Source organism: Oncorhynchus mykiss, chromosome 21 (assembly GCF_013265735.2).
Source record: "Oncorhynchus mykiss isolate Arlee chromosome 21, USDA_OmykA_1.1, whole genome shotgun sequence".
NCBI lineage: Eukaryota > Metazoa > Chordata > Actinopteri > Salmoniformes > Salmonidae > Oncorhynchus > Oncorhynchus mykiss.
This window is the reverse complement of record NC_048585.1, coordinates 34,687,556-34,705,533: the sequence shown is the minus strand read 5'-3', so window position 1 is coordinate 34,705,533 and position 17,978 is coordinate 34,687,556. Positions and strand designations below refer to the sequence as shown.

Below are 17,978 nucleotides of genomic sequence, written 5' to 3'. Positions count from 1 at the left end.
CAGCAACAGCCCCAAAACATCACTGCTCTAGAGGAGATCTGTATGGAGGATTGGGCCAAAATACCAGCAACAGTGTGTGAAAACCTTGTGAAGACTTACAGAAAACGTTTGACCTCTGTCATTGCCAACAAAGGGTATATAACAAAGTATTGAGAAACTTTTGTTATTGACCCAATAGTTATTTTCCACCATAATTTGCAAATAAATTCATAAAAAAATCCTACAATGTGATTTTCTGGATTTTTCTTCTCATTTTGTCTGTCATAGTTGAAGTGTACCTATGATGAAAATTACAGGCCTCTCATCTTTTTAAGTGGGAGAACTTGCACAATTGGTGGCTGACAATACTTTTTTTCCCCCACTATGTTCTGGCTAGGTCCATCTCAAAATCAAGTCCGACGTATTCAACACACTTTTTTGGGGTGATTTATCTTTTTATTTTTTTTCGTCCTTCATGCTGTTTGAAGTTGATCACCTAACCTTTCTCTCCCACTAATGCGCAATCACATCTAAACAATGCATGTGTGTGTTCTCCTTTCTCTGCACCCCCAGATGGTGCCTACAGAGCTAGTGGAGAAGGAGTTCTGGCGTCTGGTGAGCTCCATCGAGGAGGATGTCATTGTGGAGTACGGAGCTGACATCAGCTCTAAGGAGGTGGGCAGCGGCTTCCCCGTTAGGGATGGCAAGAGACGGCTACTGGGAGACGAAGAGGTAACTATGCACCAACTGGGACAAATGACCTCGACTCTTTCTCGTTAGTCTTTCGCCACCTTTTCAAAACGCATTGGAGGTGAAGATCTGTTCCTACATTCGGACCTTCTCCTCTAATGCCTTTTATGGAATAGAGAGAGGACATGACACAAGGAATCGTGGAAAGATTAATTGAGAAAGAGCCCCTGTATGAAATCCACTCCCTTAACGGCTTGCTTTTGTTATTTACGATCAATAAGTAACTTTGATCACCTCTGTCTTGTTCTTCTGTAGGAGTATGCCAATTCAGGCTGGAACCTGAATAACATGCCAGTCCTGGAGCAGTCGGTCCTTACCCACATAAACGTGGATATCTCTGGCATGAAGGTGCCCTGGCTCTATGTGGGCATGTGCTTCTCCTCCTTCTGCTGGCACATCGAGGACCACTGGAGCTACTCCATCAACTTCCTGCACTGGTAAAGTAACAAACATGAATTTCTTGTCCTAAATCAGCCGCTTACCCAAGTATTTAGTAATACTATATATTTTTGTTCAAAGGACACAAATAACGTGTTTTTTTAAGTCCTCAGTGGGATGAGACAGACAAAACGATGTAAACCGTATACAATGTTGCTGTTGTGGAAAAATTCTTACACAGGGAAAGTAAATCTTAAATGAATCTTTGTTTATTGTCAGCGCGCTGGAGAGGTTCCAACTCAATACACCATAGTACACATGTCAATCAGGAGCTCTCCCTGGGTCATTCCCAGCAGTTGTCTTATATATGGCTATACACAGACAAGTTATATTTGCATGATTTAGCATAATTAATTCATCATTACCGTTTTGTTTCATTCATGTGACTGACCAATACTGTTTCATAACATGACAGACCAACACCTCACGAGGCTTCTCCTCTCCTCTCTGAGACCTTGAAACAGAACTTTTGTTCGTTCTCATAACAACATCTGGGCGTACTGCCAAATTGCAGCTACTGATAAGTGAGGATTTGTACAGTCACTTGCATGAACACAAACATTGGCCTATAACAGCCCTCTATTTAATCTTCAAATAATATTTTTGCAGGAATCTCCTTGCGAATGATTTTGCCGAAGATTGTAATAGAACACAGAAATTAGTTATAAGAAAAGAACCAACATTAAAATTCCCATTACATTGCAATGGGTCATAGATACAATTGTACTCCCTATCTTCATTTGACTGATTGGTTAACCATCTCTCTCTCTGCCTGTCTCTCCAGGGGGGAGCCTAAGACGTGGTATGGTGTCCCGGCCCACGCGGCAGAGCAGCTGGAGTCAGTGATGAAGAAGCTGGCCCCAGAGCTGTTTGACTCTCAGCCTGACCTGTTGCACCAGCTTGTCACCATCATGAATCCCAACATCCTCATGGAGCATGGAGTGCCCGTATGTAGTGTGTGTTTCCATCAGTAGCTGTATGTATCAACTGTTTCATAGGAGGAGTGCTGATCTAGGAACAGTTTTGCCTGTTGGATCACAATGAATACGTTTATAGATCTCAAGGGTCGAGATCTGACCCTCGATCAGAACTCCGCCTCTGAGACGCTTGATACATACGGCCCCTGGCCTCTTTTACGCAGTGGTGTGAAGTACTTAAAATACTTTAAAGTACTGCTTGAGTAGTTTTTTTGGGTATCTATACTGAACTTTACTGTTTTATATTTTGGACAACTTTTACTTAACTACATTCGCCAGACATTTTGACCTGACACCCAAAAGTTCTCGTTACATTTTGAATACTTAGCAGGACAGGAAAATTGTCCAATTCACAAATTTATCAAGAAAACATCCCTGGTCTACCCTATTGCCTCTGATCTGACGGACTCACTAAACACATGCTTCATTTGTAAATGATGTCAGAGTGTTTGAGTGTGCCCCTGGCTATCCATAAATTGAAAAAAATAAAACTGCCATATGGTTTGCGTAATATAAGCAATTTTAAATAATTTTTACTTTTAGACTTTTACTCAAGTTGTATTTTACTGGGTGACTTTTACTTGAGTCATTTTCTAGTAAGGCATCTTTACTTTTACTCAAGTATGACAATTGGGTGCTTTTTCCACAGCTGTTTTTACAAGACCAATTCTGCATCGTGTCTTTTACTGGTGTGTGTTTGTGCCACTTAGGTTTTCCGCACCAACCAGTGTGCGGGGGAGTTTGTGGTGACCTTTCCCAGAGCCTACCACAGTGGCTTCAACCAGGGATACAACTTTGCTGAAGCTGTCAACTTCTGTACCGCAGACTGGGTGAGTTTAAAGTTTTAGCAAGTGTTTGTGTGTAAACACATATTACCAGAATGTTTAATTGGAATTTTGAAATTTGGAGTAGGTTTGGGCGGTATCAAGATTATCATACCTTCATACCGATTTTGTGCCATAACGGAATATTCGGTAATACCGGCACTGTTTTCAAACCCAATTGATAATCTGTCATCTAAAGGTTAACAATGCTAACAAGAACATGTAAAATCCCATAGTGAATGCTAACTAAATGCTAACAAGCGCATTTCAAATATTTTATAGTCACTGACCTAAACTCAAATGCTGCACGCACAAAACAAATATTAGACAGCAAGGCTTTGGATCAGGAAGGGGATTATCTGAATGCTTGATTTTGGAAGAAGCTAACCACTTAGCTAACTAACTACTAAATTAGCAAACCAAATGCAGAACTTCAGAGCATTTACCACATTTTAGACAGTTACTTAGTTATAAGATATCTTGCAGGCAAACATTTAGTTGTGAATTCCATACTGTAACTAGATCACCTGGTGCATGCTGCACAACTGTGAGTGACTCACAAGGCTGTGGTCTCAGTAGTAGTTCTGTGCTTGTAAACAAAAACAACGTGACTGGGGACTACCGTTAATTTTTCATTATGAAGCTTATGTTACTGGTGAAATGGAAGATCGCAATCTTTATCTCCAAACATATTGCACAAGTTGACTGCAGGTATTTACTTGAGTTGCAACAGATATTCAAATTAATAAAAAAAACATCAAATAAGTAGTTTCAACGCTATTGACGGTATTGGAAAACCATCTCGTGGCTATTTCCAAATGCCCCGGTATACCGCCCAAGCCTAGTTGGGAGCTTAAAATTGTTTCGTAAAATATTTTATACCCTTCTTACTGTCTGCATTGTTGTCTTGGTGACTCAATCATCTTAGATATTCCCGTTCCATTGCTTTCTTTGCTTCTCCTTGATGTTTTGAGGAGAAAGGATCAAAGGAATCGATTAGACTTTTGACTGTCTCTGTGTGTCCATCCCCTTCAAGCTCCCGATGGGTCGTCAGTGTGTGGCCCACTACCGGCGGCTCCACCGCTACTGTGTCTTCTCCCACGAGGAGCTGCTGTGCAAGATGGCTGCCGACCCCGAGAGCCTGGATGTGGAGCTGGCTGCTGCAGTCTTCAGAGAGATGGGAGAGATGATGGAGGAAGAGACACGGCTCAGACAGGCCTTGCAGGAGATGGTGAGGGACAGGGCCCAGGGGGATTTCTATATAAACAACTTTTTGTCACTTTAGGAGAACTTGACAGGAGGGCCAGGACAGAGAGGGTGAAGTAATGCAAGCGGGGTTTACCTGGGAATACATTATGATGATACACTATCTAACAATATATTGACATCGCACGATCCCAAAGATATGTTTCAAATGATTTCCTATCACCCCAAAAGTTAATCAATTCTGTAATTTCACATTCGTCCTTCCAGTCTAGTTGAAGTGGATTGTTTTCTGGTTGCGATTTTCCCTCTGTCTGCAGGGTGTGCTGTCCTCGGAGCAGGAGGTGTTTGAGCTGGTCCCTGATGACGAACGGCAGTGTCAGAAGTGTAAGACCACCTGTTTCCTGTCAGCTCTGACGTGTCCCTGCAGCCCAGAGCATCTCGTCTGTCTGCACCACGCCAAGGAGCTATGTGACTGTCCCCTGGGAATCAAGTGTCTACGGTTAGTTACTACAGCTGTGTGATATGGACCAAAGACCATCTGGAGCAATAACTTCATAACAATGTGCACTAGTTTTTAATTTATTATCCTTTAAACTACTACTAGCTTAATGGTTGTAGCTATCAATTGTCCTATTAACAATCACCCATGTTAACAAACATTTCATTTCAAACTTCACATTTATCTAAAATAGGCTACTTATCTTAATGATCGCTAAGTGATTTGTCAAATCAAATTTGATCAAAATTGTATATGTCACATGAGCGAATACAACAGGTGTGGGACTTATTTACAAGCCCTTAACCAACAATGCAGTTTTAAGAAAATACCAACAACAAAGAAAGTAAGAGTTAAGAATAACAAATAATTAGTCTGGGTAGCCATTTGATTAGCTGTTCAGGAGCCTCTTGGACCTAGATTTGGCGCTCTGGTACAGCTTGCCGTGTGGTAGCAGACAGAACAGTCTATGACACGGGTGGCTGGAGTCTGACAATTTTTGGGGCCTTCCTCTGACACTGCCGTGTACAGAGGTCCTGGATGGCAGGAAGCTTGGCCCCGGTGATGTACTGGGCCGTATGCACTACCCTCTGTAGTGCATACGGAGGTCGAGCAGTTGCCATACCAGGTAGTGATGCAACCCGTCAGGATGCTCTCAATGGTGCAGTTGTAAGACCCATGCTAAATCTTTTCAGTCTCCTGAGGGGGAATAGGTTTTGTCGTGCCATCTTCACGACTGTAATGGTGTGCTTGGACCATGTTAGTTTGTTGGTGATGTGGAAGCCAAGGAACTTGAAGCTTTCAACCTGCTCCACTTCAGCCCAGTTGAGAATGGGGGCATGCTCGGTCCTCTATTTCCTATAGTCCACAATCATCTCCTTTGTCTTGATCACGTTGAGGGAGAGGTTGTTATCCTTGCACCACACGGTCAGGTCTCTGACCTTCTCCCTACAGGCTGTCTCGTCGTTGTCGGTGATCAGGCCTACCACTTTTGTCATCAGCAAACTTAATGATGACGTTGTTGGAGTCATGCCTGGCTCTGCAGTCATGAGAGAGAACCGTGAGTACAGGAGGGGGCTGAGCACGCACCGCTGAGGGGCACCCGTGTTGAGGGTCAGCGTGGCGGATGTGTTGTTACCTACCCTTACCACATGGGGGCGGCCCGTCAGGAAGTCCAGGATCCAGTTGCAGAGGGATGTGTTTAGTCCCAGGGTCCTTAGTACCCTCAAAGCTCATCACTCAGCTATGGTGTTGAACGCTGAGCTGTTGTCAACGAATAGCATTCTCGCATAGGTGTTCCTTTTGTCCAAGTGGGGAAGGGCAGTGTGGATTGCATTAGAAATTGCGTCATCTGTGGATCGGTTGGTGCAGTAATGCAAATTGGAGTGGGTCTAGGGTTTCTGGGATAATGGTGTTGATGTGAGCCATGACCAGCATTTCAAAGCATTTCATGGCTACAGATGTGAGTGCTATGGATCGGTAGTCATTTAGGCAGGTTACCTTAGTGTTCTTGGGCACAGGGACTATGGTGGTCTGCTTGAAACATGTTGGTATTACAGACTCAGTCAGTGACAGGTTGAAAATGTCAGTGAAGACACTTGCCAGATGGTCAGTGCATGCTCGGAGTACACGTCCTGGTAGTCTGTCTGGCCCAGCGGCCTTGTGAATGTTGACCTGTTTTAAAGTTCTTACTCACATCGCCTGCAGGAGAGCGTGATCACACAGTCGTCCGGGACAGCTGATGCTCTCATGCATGTTTCAGTGTTACTTGCATCGAAGCGAGCATAGAAGTTATTTTGCTAATCTGTTAGGCTCATGTCACTGGGCAGCTCTCGGCTGTGCTTCCCTTTGTAGTCTAATACTTTTCAAGCCCTGCCACATCCGTCGAGCGTCGGTGCCGGTGTAGTACAATTCGATCTTAGTCCTGTATTGTTGCTTTGCCTGTTTGATGGTTTGTCTGAGGGCATAGTGGAACTTCTTATAAGCTTCCGGGTTAGAGTCCCGCTCCTTGAAAGCGGCAGCTCTACCCTTTAGCTCAGTGCGAATGTTGCCTGTAATCCATGGCTTCTGTTTGGGGTACAGTGGGGCAAAAAAGTATTTAGTCAGCCACCAATTGTGCAAGTTCTCCCACTTAAAAAGATGAGAGGCCTGTAATTTTCATCATATGTACACTTCCTCATCTTTTTAAGTGGGAGAACTTGCACAATTGGTGGCTGACTAAATACTTTTTTGCCCTACAGTCACTGTGCACTTATTGATAAAGCCAGTGACTGATGTGCTGTACTCATCAATGCCATTGGAAGAATCCCGGAACATATTTCAGTCTGTGCTAGCAAAACAGTCCTGTAGTTTAGCATCTGTTTCATCTGACCACTTTTTTATAGACCGAGTCACTGGTGCTTCCTGCTTAAATTTTTGCTTGTAAGCAGGAATCAGGAGGAGAGAGCTTTGCGAGAGAGAGCTTTGGACGCGTCTCTGTGTGTGGAGTAAAGGTGGTCTAGAATTTTTTTCCCTCTGGTTGCACATTTAACATGCTGATAGAAATTAAGTGAAACTGATTTCCCTGCATTTTAATCACCGACCACTAGGTGCGCCGCCTCGCGTTTTCCTGTTTGCTTATGACGGTATACAGCTCATTGAGTGAGGTTTTAGTGCCAGCATCGGTCTGTGGTATGTAGACAGCTATGAACAATACAGATAAACTCTCTAGGTAGATGGTGTGGTCTACAGCTTATCATGAGATACTCTCTCAGGTGAGTAAAACCTTGAGACTTTCTTAAATATCGTGCACCAGCTATTGTTTACAAATATGCTTAGGCTCCCGCCCCGTGTCTTACCAGAGGCAGCTGTTCTTTCCTGCTAATAGTGTATAACCCACCATCTGTATTTTCTTATTGTCGTCGTTCAGCCACGATTCTGTGAAACCTAACATATTACAGTTTTTAGTGTCCCGGTGGTATGATATACATGCTTTCAGTCCGTCCCATTTATTTTCCAGCGATTGAACGTTAGCTAGCAGAATGGAAGGAAAAGGCAGATTAGCCACTCATCGCCTGATCCACACAAGGCACCCTGATCTCTTTCCGCAAAAGCTCAGTTTTCTTTTCCAGCGAATCACGGGGATCTGGGCCTGGTCGGGTGTCTGTAGTATATCCCTCGCATCCTACTCATTGAAGACGAACTCCTCGTTCAATTTGAGTTGAGTAATTCCAGTTCTGATGTCCAGAAGCTCGTTTTGGTCATTAGAGACGGTAACAGCAACACTATGTACAAAACAAGTTACGAACAACGAGAAAAAAACAAACAAAATATCATGGTTGGTTTAGAGCCGATATGACGGCAGACCTCCCCTCCGGCGTCATCATCATTGTTATGGTCAGTGTCGATAAAAAATGTCTGATCGTCCCAGCTCTACTAAGGGGGGGGGGTGGTTGTTGGGGTGGGAGGGCAGCTCTACTGAGGAGAGAGGGGTGGGTGAGTGAATAAATTAATTTAGGGAGTTACAAGTGTCTCTGGTGAGAAGGAATTGGATAAATGGATGGATGAATGAAGTAGAGGTGTTAGGAACTCTGTACTGCTCAGAAGCCCCCATAAGAGCCCACTGATTAATGATAGTTGTTTTACAATGCATCAGTGATGACTTGGATGTAGTTTCACTGACCCAAAATAAATCTAATCTCCATTGAAAGTTGCTTTTTAATGATTCAATAGGAAGCTAGGGGGCAGAATTTTCACTTTTGGATAAATAGCGTGCCCAATTTCAACTTCCTGCTACTCATGACAAGAATATAAGATATGCATATCATTCGTAGATTTGGATAGAAAACACTCTGAAGTTTCTAACTGTTTGAATCATGTCTGTGAGTATAACCAAATTTATGTAGCAGGCAAAACCCCGAGGACTAACTGTTCAGATTTTTTTTTGTTTTTTTCCCCCTCTCTGTTCCCTGAAATGTCTTTGCCATAGGATATTTCATAGGAACCTATTTTCAGTTCCTACCGCTTCCACTGGATGTCACCAGTCTTTGGAATTTGGTTGAGGTTATTCCTTTGTGCAATGAAGAAGTAGGCCAACTTGGAACTGGGGACACTTTTGTGAGTTGCGCAAGACGTGAAAAGCAGCGCTGGTTTGTTTTCTTTCCTGTATTGAATACAGATTGCCCCGTCTACAATTTGATCGATTATTAACGTTTAAAAATACCCAACGTTGTATTAAAAAGTAGTTTGAAATATTTTGGCAAAGTTTATAGGCATCTTTTCAAATATTTTGTAGTGACTGTTTTTTTCTGTATCAAACGTGCTTTATAAATGGACATTTTGGGTATATATGGACGGAATTAATCGAACGAAAGGACCAATTGTGATGTTTATGGGACATATTGGAGTGCCAACAAAAGAAACTCGTCAAAGGTAATGCATGTTTTATATTTTATTTCAGCGTTTTGTGTAGCGCCTGCAGGGTTGAAATATGCTAGCTCCTTTGTTCACTGCTGGTGCAGATGGGTGCAGGCTATCAGATAATAGCTTCTTATGCTTTCGCCGAAAAGCATAAAAAAAATCTGACATGTTGGCTGGATTCACAACGAGTGTAGCTTTAATTGAGTATCTTACATGTGTGATTTAATGAAGGTTTGAATTTTATAGCATTTTATTTGAATCTCTCGCTCTGCATTTCCTCTGGCAATTGGCCAGTTGAGACATTTGCGTCCCGCCTATCCCTAAGAGGTTTTAATATGGGTCAATTTGACCACGTATAGCAATCAATATTAAATAGATTCTGACGCTCTTCTGTCTCTTTGTATTCCAGCTACCGGTATGATCTGGAGGAGTTTCCCTCCATGCTGTATGGGGTGAAGTCCAGAGCCCAGTCCTATGACACCTGGGCCAAGCGGGTCACTGATGCCTTGGCTGCTGACCACAAGAACAAGAAAGGTAGGAGGACAATCTGGTGGAAATACTCTGCAAAATATTATAACAATTGTACTGTGATACCCCATGCCTCATGTCTTTCTTCCCTGTCTGTGTCTCTGTCAATTTCCCTTTGTCAGACCTGATAGAGTTGAAGGTTCTTCTGGAGGATGCAGAGGACAGGAAGTATCCAGAGAACAGTCTGTTCCGTCGGCTCAGAGAGATGGTGAAGGAGGCCGAAACCTGCTCTTCTGTGGCCCAGGTACTGCTCAGCCGCAAGCAGAGACACAGGTCAGTAGAGTACAGATACACACACTGCTGTTATGTCACACTAAAGTGTATATCCCTTTTCTCTACCCTTCTCCTGAATTGTGCACTTGCACACTCCACACCATGGAATTAAAAGCATTGGTTTGGTGCCAGCATTCTCCTTTATTGTTTTTACACCATAGAATCTGTGAGGGAGAGTGTGCTAGTGCACACTTTGGGAGAAGGGTAGCAAATCGGGACATAACCTAAAGCACCATTTAACATGTATACCCTAATAAATCAACTCAAAGTATATGTCTCTGTATTCCAGTACCAGGCAGCATCCAGAGAGCAGCAGGACTCGTAACAAGCTGACAGTGGAGGAGCTGAAAGTCTTTGTAGAGCTGCTGTTCAAACTGCCCTGTGTCATTGGACAGGCTCGACAGGTCAAAGTAAGTCCCACACCTAATACAGTCACTGGCCCTTCTTAAGAGATGTACAGTAATTCTCCTCCTCTTGACATCCTACTCTATTTGTATTTTATCACTGAAGTTGACCTGTCCCCAAACCACTATTAGTTGATTAGTAGTCCTTGATTGTTAGTATTTAACACCATATCCCTCGGCCCTTCATCCCTGTCTCCCTCCCTCCACAGGAGTTACTAGAGAACGTGGAGGACTTCCATGAGAGAGCCCAGGTAGCCCTGGCTGACGAGCTGCCTGACTCCTCCAAGCTGCAGGCCCTGCTAGACCTGGGTGGAGGTCTGGATGTGGAACTACCTGAGCTGCCCAGGCTCAAACAGGAGCTGCAGCAGGCCCGCTGGCTGGATGAGGTGATGACTGATGATATTATTGTACATTAGCGTAGTGTTTTACCTCACTTTGTGCTTTCTTCAGCAGTCTAAAATGTATGTTTTATGGGAGAGGAAAAATATTTAATTGAAACATTTTGTTATCATTAGGTGCGTGTGACGTTGGCAGAGCCCCACCGGGTGACCCTGGAGTTGATGAAGCGGCTGATAGACTCTGGGGTGGGGCTGGCACCACACCATGCTGTGGAGAAGGCCATGGCTGAGTTGCAGGAGATACTCACTGTGTCAGAGAGATGGGAGGACAAGGCCTGCGCATGCCTACAGGCCAGGTAATGATGAAGATACACATTACACACCTATGGAACAGTTATCTCATCTGCCTAAAGGCCAGGTAAATGAGAATATGACAATGCTTTTCTAAAGTCACCTCAAATCAAATTTTATTGGGCACATACACATGGTTAGCAGATGTTATTGCGATTTGTAGGGAAATGCTTATGCTTGTATAAAATATATGGATAAGCAGTGACAGAGCGGCTAAGATATGATAGTGAAGGATACAGTATATACACTAGAAGTTCGACCGATTATGATTTTTCAACGCCGATACCGATTTATTGAGCCAATACTGATTAATCGGCCAATTTTCTTTTGGATTTTTATTCTGATTTTTTTATGTATATGTATTTTTTAATTTTATTTGTAATAATGACAATTACAACAATACTGAATTAACACTTATTTTAACTTAATATAATATATCAATAAAATCAATTTAGCCTCAAGTAAATAATGAAACATGTTCAATTTCGTTTAAATAATGCGAAAGCAAAGTTTTGGAGAAGAAAATAAGTGCAATATGTGCTATGTAAGAAAGCTAACGTTTCAGTTCCTCGCTCAGAACATGAGAACATATGAAAGCTGGTGGTTCCTTTTAACATGAGTCTTCAATATTCCCAGGTAAGAAGTTTTAGGTTGTAGTTATTATAGGAATTATAGGACTATTTCCCTCTATTCCATTTGTATTTCATTAACCTTTGACTATTAGATGTTCTAAAAGGCACTTAAATATTGCCAGTGTAACAGTATAGCTTCCGTCCCTCTCCTCGCTCCTCTCTGGGCTCGAATCAGCAACACAACGACAACAGCTACCATCGAAGCAGCGTTACCCATGCAGAGCAAGGGGAACAACTACTAGAAGTCTCAGAGCGAGTGACGTTTGAAACGCTATTAGCGTGCGCTAATTAGCTATCCATTTCACTTCGGTTACACCAGCCTCATCTCGGGAGTTGATAGGCTTGAAGTCATAAACAGCGCTAGGCTTGACGCACAACAAAGAGCTCCTGGAAAAATGCTCTAAAGTGCAATTTGAATGAATGCTTCTGCCTACCACCGCTCAGTCAGATACTTAGATACTTGTATGCTTGTATGCTCAGTCAGATTATATGCAACGCAGGACACGCTAGATAATATCTAGTAATATCATCAACCATGTGTAGTTAACTAGTGATTATGATTGATAGTTTTTATTAAATAAGTTTAATGCTTACTAGCAACTTACTTTGGCTTACTGCATTCGCGTAACAGGCAGGCTCCTTGTGGAGTGCAACGAGAGAGAGGCAGGTTGTTATTGTGTTGGACTAGTTAACTGAAATTGGAACCTAACCCTGGCCCCGATATGCAATGTCTCAAAACCCCCTTTGATTTTAAATCAAGATCTGGTTTTGGTATTTTTAATTTAAGTCAAAAATTGATGGGGTTAGGATTTGGGCTAAATCAACTGATACTGATGTAATTGTGTTTTCTGAAACCTGGCTCAGCAAGTCTGTTTTTGATAAAGATATTTGGATAAGTGGTTGCAATGTTTATCAGGTTAAGAAAGGTGGGGGTGTGGCTATTTATGTAAAATCTAAATTCCATGTAAGTGTGGCAAAGTCTGAAACTATTTGTAAACAGTTGTAATTTCTTGCTTTGAATATTGAGGTTTCAAAGGGCCTCTCTATAACTGCGATTGGCTGTTATAGACCCCCCTCTGCTCTCGGTGATGCATTTTCTTCTTTGTCGCACCTTATGTTCTTTACAGTGAAATGATCTTGATTGGTGATCTCAACTGGTGTTGGTTAAAGCCGGTGTCTGATTTAAAAATGTTTTGTAATTCTATGAATCTTACCCAGTTGATTAACTCACCCACTCTCCCAAATCTTAAATGCCCAGATAAATCTAACCTGATTGATTTGCTATTGACAAATGTTCCACATAAATATTCTGCGGTTGGTGTTTTTTGTAATGATTTAAGTGACCATTGTGCTGTTGCTGTTAGAAATACTAAGGTTCTAAAGACAAACCCACGTTTTATTCGTAAGAGACATTTGAAGTGTTTTAATGAACTGGCTTTCTTTCATGATTTGTTTTTTGACTGGAGCAAGATTGAGCTTATCCCTGATGTGGAAACTGCCTGGAAATTCTTTCATGATGGTTTTCCCCAAATAGTAAACAAACATGCCCCATTCTGCAGGTTCAGGGTTAAAGGGCGGGATAATCCATGGTTTTCTTCTGAGGGGTCTTGTATTATTCACGACCGTAATCTAGCCTGGGTTAAAGCAAGGAAATCATGTTCTGATGCCGATTGGCTTATTTTTAGGCAGTTACAAAACAAGTGTTATTTTCTTCTCAGGAAGGCCAAGTCTGAATATGTTATGTCTGTTACCACTGATAACCTGAATGACCCTAAAAAGTTTTGGAAGGTCTTAAGTCTATTTCTGGTAACAGTAATGTTATTGAATTACCGTCATGTGTTTTGAAGGACTCTGTTACTATATATGACAACTGAAATGCTGAATTGTTTCAATGAGCACTTTGTATCATCTGGTAGGCTGTTTGATTCAGTGTCCTCTGTCTCTGTATAACCCTGTGTGCATGAACCAGTGAGAGCTGGTCAAACTTTTAGCTTTTTGCCATTCTCAGTGCAGGTTGTACATAAAGCCCTGAAATCCTTAGATCAGAGAGAGCCTGCAGGTCCTGATCTTTTGGATCCCTGCTTTTTAAATCTGGCAGCTGATTTCATAGCTGAACCACTTACATCTCTGTTCAATCTAACCATGGAATGTGATGAAATTCCAAAGATCTGGATATCAGCATTTGTCCTACCACTTTTAACCTGTCTAGGACACACGTTGCGCTAACGGAACCCTCCCCCCAACATTCCGCTGAAAAGGCGGAATGAAATATTCAACTTTCACACATTAACAAGTCCAATACAACAAATGAAAGATAAACATCTTGTTAATCTACCCATCGTGTCCGATTTCTAAAGTGTTTTACAGCGAAAACACAACATACAGTGGCGCAAAAAGGTATTTAGTCAGCCAACAATTGTGCAAAAAAGATGACAGCCCTGTAATTTTCATCATAGGTACACTTCAACTATGACAGACAAAATGAGAAAATCGCATTGTAGGATTTTTAAAGAATTTATTTGCAAATTATGGTGGAAAATAAGTATTTGGTCACCTACAAACAAGCAAGATTTCTGGCTCTCACAGACCTGTAACTTCTTCTTTAAGAGGCTCCTCTGTCCTCCACTCGTTACCTGTATTAATGGCACCTGTTTGAACTTGTTATCAGTATAAAAGACACCTGTCCACAACCTCAAACAGTCACACTCCAAACTCCACTATGGCCAAGACCAAAGAGCTGTCAAAGGACACCAGAAACAAAATTGTAGACCTGCACCAGGCTGGGAAGACTGAATCTGCAATAGGTAAGCAGCTTGGTTTGAAGAAATCAACTGTGGGAGCAACTATTAGAAAATGGAAGACATACAAGACCACTGATAATCTCCCTCGATCTGGGGCTCCACGCAAGATCTCACCCCGTGGGGTCAAAATTATCACAAGAACGGTGAGCAAAAATCCCAGAACCACACGGGGGGACCTAGTGAATGACCTGCAGAGAGCTGGGACCAAAGTAACAAAGCCTACCATCAGCAAGGGCATTGAAGATGAAACGTGGCTGGGTCTTTCAGCATGACAATGATCCCAAACACACCGTCCCGGCAATGGAGTGGCTTCGTAAGAAGCATTTCAAGGTCCTGGAGTGGCCTAGCCAGTCTCCAGATCTCAACCCCGTAGACAATCTTTGGAGGGAGTTGAAAGTCTGTGTTGCCCAGCAACAGCCCCAAAACATCATTGCTCTGGAGGATTGGGCCAAAATACCAGCAACAGGGTGTGAAAACCTTGTGAAGACTTACATAAAACGTTTGACTTCTGTCATTGCCAACAAAGGGTATATAACAAAGTATTGAGGAACTTTTGTTATTGACCAAATACTTATTTTCCACCATAATTTGCAAATAAATTCATTAAAAATCCTATTTTCTGGATTTTTTTTTTCTCATTTTGTCTGTCATAGTTGAAGTGAACCTATGATGAAAATTACAGGCCTCTCTCATCTTTTTAAGTGGGAGAACTTGCACAATTGGTGGCTGACTAAATACTTTTTTGCCCCACTGTATATTTGTCAGATCACCACCAAATCCAAAAAACACACAGCCATTTTTCCCAGCCAAAGATAGTCACAAAAGCAGAATTAGAGATAAAATGAATCACTAACCTTTGATAATCTTCATCAGATGACACTCATAGGACACCATGTTACACAATACATTTATGTTTTGTTCGATAATATGCATATTTATATCCACAAATCTCGGTTTACATTGGCGCCATGTTCAGAAATGCCTCCAAAATATCTGGAGTAATTACAGAGAGCTTCGTCAAATAACAGAAATACTAATCAAAACTTTGACGAAAGATACATGTTTTACATATAATTAAAGATACACTGGTTCTTAATGCAACCGCTGTGTCAGATGTAAAATAAACTTTAGTAAAAAGCACACCATGCAATAATCTGAGACGGCACTCAAATATAAATAACATTTCTCCTCCATGTTGGAGTCAACAGAAATACGAAATTACATCATAAATATTCCATTTGATTATCTTCATCAGAATGCAATGCCAGGAATCCTATTTCCACAATACATTTTTTTTTTGTTCGATAATGTCCATTACTTATGTCAAATTAGCAACTTTAGCTAGCATGTGTAGTACATGTGTCCAAACACTGGTGCAAGTGAAGGCAAACGTCGGACGAAAACTTCAAAAAGTTAAATTACAAGTCGAATAAACTGGTCAAACTTAGTAGAGAATCAATCTTCAGGATGTTGTTATCATATGTATCCAATAACGCTCCAACCGGAGCATTTCTTCATGTCTGTATAAGTAATGGCACACATTGCCATTCCATGACTAGTGCGCGTGACCAGGAACCGGCCCCACATCACACTTGAGGCTTCATTCCATGTTTTACTGACTATTGACATCTAGTGGAAGGCGTATGAAGTGCAAACAGATCCATAAATTACAGGGAATTGAATAGGCGATGACTTTCACATTGACCCTTTTCAGAATTCTCACTTCCTGTTTGGAAGTTTGCCTGCCATATGAGTTATGTTATACTCACAGACATAATTCAAACAGGTTTAGAAACTTCAGCGTGTTTTCTATCCAATAATAATAATAATACTAATATGCATATATTATCATCTGGGACAGAGTAGGAGGCCCTTCAATTTGGGCACCAATTCATCCAAAAGTGAAAATGCTGCCCCCTATCCCTAAAAATTGAAAAGGGGGAGATCCAACTCTTTTAAATAATTATAGGCCAATCTCAAAGCTGTCACCCCTGGTGAAAATACTTGAAACCCTTGTAAGTGAACAGCTAAAAGAGTTGTTATTTACTAACTCTATTTTATCAATGTACCAATGGGTCTTCAGGAAGAAGCATAGCACAATTACAGCAGCCATGAAGGTTTTAAATGATATCGCTGAAGCCATTGACAAACAGCACTGTGTCACTTTTTATTGATTTCTCTAAGGCTTTTGATACAGTTGATCATGCTATACTAAGGCAGAGATTGTCGAGTGTAGGTCTTTCGGAGTGTGCAGTTGCATGGTTTGATAACTATCTGTCTGATAGAACTCAGTGCACTCAATTTGGTGGGCTTATGTCTGTGAAATTGTCTGTCTTGAATGGTGTGCCCCAAGGCTCTGTACTTGGTCCTCTCTTATTCACTATTTATATAAATGATTTAGACATAAATGTCAAATGCACAACTTCATTTTTATGCTGATGATACTGTTATTTACTGTTGTGCCTCGTCTCTTACAAAAGCTTTCCAGAACATGCAAACTGCTTTTTATACGGTTCAAAATACCTTGTGTCAATTGAAGCTTATCCTCAATACTGGGAACTAATGCAAGAAATAGACCTCTGAACCTTTCACCTGTCAGGGCAAGAGATTGAGGTTGTAACCTCATATAAATATATTGGAATTTTAATTGATGACGGCCTCTCTTTTAAATTGCATATTCAACAACTTACAAAAAAAATGAAGCTGAAATTGGGATTTTATTTTTGGAATAAGGCCTGTTTTTCTTTTGAAGCCAGAAGGAGGCTAGTATCAGCTACATTTATGGCTTTACTAGACTATGGGGATATTTTATACATTAATGCTTCCGCTCAGTGTTTGAGATCAATTGACACTCTTTACTATGGCACTTTGAGATTTATTTTAAACTGCAAAACCCTTACGCACCACTGCACTTTGAATACCAGGGTTGGCTGGCCTTCTCTAGTCACTCGTAGGCTCAGTCACTGGTATACTTTTATTTACAAAGCCATTGGGGTTTACTACCTTTTTTATTTGTGCATTTTTATTGTTAAAAAATGTGGTGGGTACTCTCTTCGTATGCTGGACTTTATCCTGCTAACTGTTCCAAATGTCCGAACTGAATTTGGTAAAAGGGCTTTTATGTACTCTGCGCCATCGTCTTGGAACACCTTACAAAATACTTTTAAACTGGAAGAACTTGTCCCGATTGGTGTTTTTAAATCACTGATGAAGGATTTTGAGGCTGATTCCCTGACCTGTCAATGTTTTTAATTTGCTGTGATATACTCTTGTGAATTCAATGGGTTTTACAAGATTACTTGTAGTTTTTCTGTTGCCTGTCTGTAATTTTTTTGTAATGACTTGGTGCTGCCTATCTTGGCCAGGGTGCTCTTGAAAAAGAGATTTTAATCTCAATGAGCCCTTCCTGGTTAAATAAAGATTAAATAAATCCCCCGAGCTGACAAGGTGAAAATCTGTTGTTCTGCCCCTGAAAGAGGCAGTTAACCCACCGTTCCTAGGCCGTCATTTGAAATAAGAATGTGTTCTTAACTGACTTGCCTAGTTAAATAAAGGTGTGTGTGTGTATATATATATATATTTT

At 41.5% G+C, this 17,978-nt stretch overlaps 1 protein-coding gene across 8 annotated transcripts in view; it reads left to right on the top strand.

Moving 5' to 3' along the window:
- LOC110500291 (lysine-specific demethylase 5A) overlaps window positions 1-17,978 on the top strand; it is a 76,598-nt gene that overhangs the window by 32,234 nt on the left and 26,386 nt on the right. For all 8 annotated transcript variants that reach the window (XR_005038585.1, XM_021577596.2, XM_021577595.2 and 5 more), the window contains exons 10-20: window positions 553-711; window positions 985-1,166; window positions 1,952-2,114; window positions 2,855-2,974; window positions 4,005-4,199; window positions 4,492-4,673; window positions 9,478-9,602; window positions 9,719-9,869; window positions 10,159-10,279; window positions 10,483-10,659; window positions 10,789-10,967. Coding sequence is in view for 7 of the 8 variants with exons in the window: in XM_021577596.2 (XP_021433271.2) it covers window positions 553-711; window positions 985-1,166; window positions 1,952-2,114; window positions 2,855-2,974; window positions 4,005-4,199; window positions 4,492-4,673; window positions 9,478-9,602; window positions 9,719-9,869; window positions 10,159-10,279; window positions 10,483-10,659; window positions 10,789-10,967 (1,754 nt within the window). In the remaining variant the exon portion in view is untranslated. The remainder of the gene's footprint in view (window positions 1-552; window positions 712-984; window positions 1,167-1,951; window positions 2,115-2,854; window positions 2,975-4,004; window positions 4,200-4,491; window positions 4,674-9,477; window positions 9,603-9,718; window positions 9,870-10,158; window positions 10,280-10,482; window positions 10,660-10,788; window positions 10,968-17,978) is intronic.